Genomic DNA, 4,683 nt, shown 5'->3' on the forward strand with positions numbered 1-4,683 from the left:
CAGTGAAATCTGGGCACACACACACATTCGAATCACATAGAAATGTGGCCCCTAACCTAATGTCTTGTTAGTCATAAGAAAAAGTACTACTGCGTAGCTGAGCTTGCCATGTGGTGGTAATGTGGCTGGGGCAGGTGAAGCAGCTGGCAAAGATGGTACGACTGGCGCTGGGGGTGGGGCAGTTGGCAAAGGTGGGGCAGCTGGCAAAGGTGGGGCAGCTGGCAAAGGTGGGGCAGCTGGCAAAGGTGGGGCAGCTGACAAAGGTGGGGCAGCTGACAAAGGTGGGGCAGCTGACAAACGTGGCGCCACTGGCAGAGGCGAGGAAGGCTGGTATGGGTGAGGTCCCTGGCATAGGTGACGCAACCGATGCAGATGAGCAAGGCGATGCAGGGAAGGTAGCTATTAAAAGAGGACAGAATGTCAAGACACTGGGTGAAATTATACAAGCTTGGTAGCAGCTCTGCCAATAACATTACAGCACCGCAGTATCTACAGGTTCTGAGCAATCGCTGAATACAAACGGATACAAAGCTTTTGAGCTGCTATGATGTGAGGATAAGCTGCAGACAAAACTGGAGTCTCAAAGAGAGGTGTTTAGGTAATTAATGTTACATATGCAGAAACATAATTTTCAGTACCATCGAGTGCACTGGATGTGCAAGGATTTCTTAAAAACAGTCGGGACTGACTTTCGGTGGGCATGACAGAGTAACTCTGTTAGTTCTGTACTTTTCCTAGCTTTGTTCAGAAATGTAGGTCATGATTCTCTAGTAACGAATTAAGTTTGATGGCTCATTTTGGGTAACATTAAAAAAGGGCCACCTATATTAGCATACATATGGTACTACGTCTAATGACAATTTGAGAGAAAGCCCGTTCAATACAAATACTAACAAGGCACACAAAAGCAAATACTTGCTATTTTGCTTTTCATTGGTTTAAGGAAATGTTTAAAAATTGGTAGAAATTATGATGTGCACATGTTTACAGTAATGGCAGTATCCCAAGCCAAAAAAATATAGCACATTATCACTTTGAGATGCTCACACAACACAGCAAAGGTAATATATCCTTTCCCTTCTGGGCCAAAAGTAAATGTTCAATCTGTAACTGAACATTGAATTGTAAAACATTCAGTTACACAATTCACAGGGAAATTTTCTATGTGTAAAAATTCAAGATGAACTAATGCACACAACATGTAATACATAGAGTTGCACAAGTAAACTTGGCAGAATAAATTAGCATGACAACAGGTACACTTACCCTGGGGAAAGTTAGCTGGCACTGGTGGCGGTGGCAAATCTTCAGAGTGCTGGCTGTCAGACGATTGGCAAGGTTCCCACACTACAGCTGGGGTTCGTCTTCTCTTTTGTGGTGGTTCGGAGTCGCTCCCGAGGTCTGAAGTGTACTGTGACTTGTCCAACTTTCTGCGCGCTTGATCATATGATCCTACAAGTTGAATGAACAATAGCAACGAACCATTTATGTACACAAAATAATCACCTAAACTGGCATCGCAATAGTGCTAAAGTGAGTTATAAGATGATTTAGTACAACTAGAGGTGGACAAATGTAAACTCTTTTCGAATACGAGTAGCAAGTATCGAATAGTCAAACGCAGACGCATATATTTACAGTAGGAATATATATTTTCGTATAATTTAGTGCCACACGTCTACTTACTAGTGCAAAAACGACTGCTATCAGAAACAGATAATATGTTTTAAACAAAAACCACCAATCGTCATCCGAAAAACAGCATGAATTGCCTCTCAATTGTGTACCATTAATTTTTTTTGTTCCTTGCACATTTTTATTTGAAAAAGTAGAGAACTATTTTCAGTATCATAGAGCCTAAATAAATATTTCATTAAAAAACAAAGCAATATCGACCACAGCTAGGACCTGCAGAGGAGCTTCCAAGTAAACACCTGCCGACAAGGCTACCTGTCAAGGACATTTAACATGGAGTCATTTAAACATCTCACTGCGCAGGAATCTGTGCTCACACGTCGCGTAGCCTATGTTCTGGTGTGAAGAACTACTGAAACAGAGTATAGTTCTTTGTTTATTATGAATTAAATACTACCCATTAATTTTCATATATGTATTCGAAAGTTCAAATATTCACCCACCCATAACAAAAACTATTGTGCAAGCATAGTGTGAACTAATGTTGCGTGTGGTGAAACTAGTCTGAGCACAGGAAATTTCGGAAGGCCAGACTAATACTCTAATTGCAATAGTATTTGCATACAAAAAGCGGCCATGGCTGGGGAAGGACTCACATGCATTTACATTGTCCGTGCACACTAAAGAAAAAATATATACATGCTGATGAGCAGCAACACTGGCACTTACCGAACAGCCCCTTCACCTCGACCTCGTATCCTTGCCATGGTGGCGAGTAGGAACATGGATGCTTTTTTTTATCATAGATGTCAGCCGATCCAATGGCACTTTTGGCCACATGCATACGTTGCCTGAGATCCACGAGGATGGTACAACCTCTACCTCTTTTCGACCAATAAAATCGACAATTGCGTAAGCCATCTGGAAACAGAACTTTGCATGAACATAAACCACTTTTTCTTCAAAGAAAAGAGACATCATATTGGATCAAGCATTGATTACAAAACTGAAAAGCAGGTGCTACACGGACCCACTGATAGAATGAAAACGGGCAGGAAAACTATGCAATCCAGTTCGTATGGATCTCTGGAAGAACTATGTATTGGCTGGCATGAGGCAGCAACAGCATTTTTCGGGGATTCCTTAGAGGCCATACTTTATTCCTTGACAGCTTGGAGACCAAAAAAATTCCTATTCGTGAGGACTCAAAAGGTGATGTGTAAAAGTCTTCTCTGTGACAAAATTCTTGTCCAACAATGCAAACTTCGTTTGAAGCTTTCAGATAGCAAAACTTCTGCACAACAATAATATGACCGTCAAGCATTACACAATTGTTGCCAGTAGATCCACTAAGCAGGAAAGTGCCGCATCTAGCTGCACCAAATTCAGGACCGGTGCAGTTGGGTGGCAAAGGTCCAGTGTCCTGCGGGCGAATGAGCTCAAAATCTGCCGAGTCTTCAAGAGGCACAGGTGGGAGCTGTAACCTTTCCAACATTCTATTTCGTAGTTGTTGTAATGGCTTCTCGTGCTTTCGGAGCTCTTTTTTGATATGACGCATGTTATTTTCAAAGGGGAAAGCACTGAACGTGTCAACAGGTCCATGAAACTTAACATCTTCTGCAAGGTGTATAAGGCAATGAACATTGTATGAAACTTGTTCTTCTCCATAGATTGTAGTGAAGGTGTGAACAAAGTGCCTAAGTAGAGCTCCAGCATAGTCAGCATGATGAGAACACAATTCCCTGTTAGCAAGAATAGAGAGTGAAGAATGCAGAACTATGAAGTTTTCATACAGGTTGTGGCTCAGCACAGATTTCAGTATAACGGGGCCAGTGTAAAACAAAAAGAGACGGAGTTCCGCAGCTTTCCATCGTTCAACTTCTGTAACGGGACGTGTTTTTCTGGAGAATTCTAAAGGAATGTGCTCCTTCAAATTTTCACTGGCCTCATTCATGCGCTTGCGCTCAAGCGGGCCAACACGAACGGACAGTGGCCCAGACAACCAAAGCAGCAAGAGTTTTTTTACAACACCAAGCAGCACTAAATGCATATAGTCCAGTGGAAAGTCTCTCACTGTGTCAATTGGCAAATCAACAAGCACAGAGGTACCCTTGTGGTGATCCACATCTTGTTGTTGCCGAAAGCTGCCATCGGTGCGCATTTCACAACATGTCTCCAAAAGAACTACCCTGCCTCCTCTGTAAGCACCTTCACATGTGCACTTCGGACAACTACTATAGCCAGAGTGGCCTTTAGTCAAAAGGATGAATGAGCGCGCAGGCGCATCGCATATAATTGCCTTCACTGATACAGTCATGCTGCAACCATCAGCAATTAGGCCATCTTCAAGCAAGCCCTTCAACTCGGTTACAAATGACAGAAGAAAGTCATTTGGCGCCTCTGGCTTGCTTGGTCCAGCAAATGCACCAATCAGAAATGGAGCTTGTTTGTTGCAGTTGACAATAAGGCACTGTATCGGCCAAAGCTGAACGTTGGAACTTTTAGATAATGGTAGTCCGTCAATGTTAAACGACAACAACAATGTTCGTGGCAGCTCACCACAACCACTTAAAGCATGCAGCAATCCTCTCTGAAGCCCAAAATGGCAGTAATGACCGGGAGAAAGAACAGTAATCGGGCATTCGAAGCACGACCCTCGCGGCGTTCTCAAAAGAGTGCGGGCGTCGCTCGGAAGAGCCGAGTGACATGGATACTGTCTCAAAATTTTTAGTAGGTCACTCAATGCATCCCTCTTTATCCTATGGCTCACGGCCCATGCCTGTAACTCTTTACCAAGGTTTTTACTGTCGCCAATAGCTGAATCGTTGCTCGAAGGGTCGTCTTGTGATATACCAAGGTCTTGCAAATACAGCAAATTGCCGCAAACGTCGCCTGAAGCATATGAATCTGGGTGCAATATCGTGTCGGCCACGCCAACGGTCTGCGTCGTGACACTGGCGTCTAACTGCGGTCGACTAAACAGCTCTGACCGGCTCTCATTGGAGGCAGAACTATCAGGAGCGCCACAATCTCCGTGTGGACGGTCAT

The 4,683-nt window shown here is 43.6% G+C and overlaps 1 protein-coding gene across 1 annotated transcript; it reads right to left on the reverse strand.

The window, feature by feature from the left end:
* Positions 1–67: 67 nt before the first annotated feature.
* On the reverse strand, positions 68–3,945 carry LOC119431807 (uncharacterized). Its single transcript, XM_049658053.1, has 3 exons — positions 2,365–3,945; positions 1,267–1,452; positions 68–399 (listed from the first exon to the last, which is right to left on the reverse strand). The coding sequence occupies exons 1-3, from the start codon at positions 2,477–2,479 to the stop codon at positions 68–70; spliced, it is 633 nt and encodes a 210-aa protein (XP_049514010.1). The 5' UTR covers positions 2,480–3,945.
* Positions 3,946–4,683: the final 738 nt, after the last annotated feature.

Source organism: Dermacentor silvarum, chromosome 10, assembly GCF_013339745.2.
Source record: "Dermacentor silvarum isolate Dsil-2018 chromosome 10, BIME_Dsil_1.4, whole genome shotgun sequence".
Classification (NCBI taxonomy): domain Eukaryota; kingdom Metazoa; phylum Arthropoda; class Arachnida; order Ixodida; family Ixodidae; genus Dermacentor; species Dermacentor silvarum.

What these genes read in the sequence shown, in the direction of transcription:
- LOC119431807 (XM_049658053.1), bottom strand. Translation starts at nt 2,479, where the DNA reads ATGCATGTGGCCAAAAGTGCCATTGGATCGGCTGACATCTATGATAAA. An exon ending in CGAGGTGAAGGGGCTGTTCG is followed by an intron (nt 1,453 to 2,364) that starts GTAAGTGCCAGT and finishes TTCAACTTGTAG; the next exon opens with GATCATATGATCAAGCGCGC. An exon ending in GCCAGCTAACTTTCCCCAGG is followed by an intron (nt 400 to 1,266) that starts GTAAGTGTACCT and finishes CTCTTTTAATAG; the next exon opens with CTACCTTCCCTGCATCGCCT.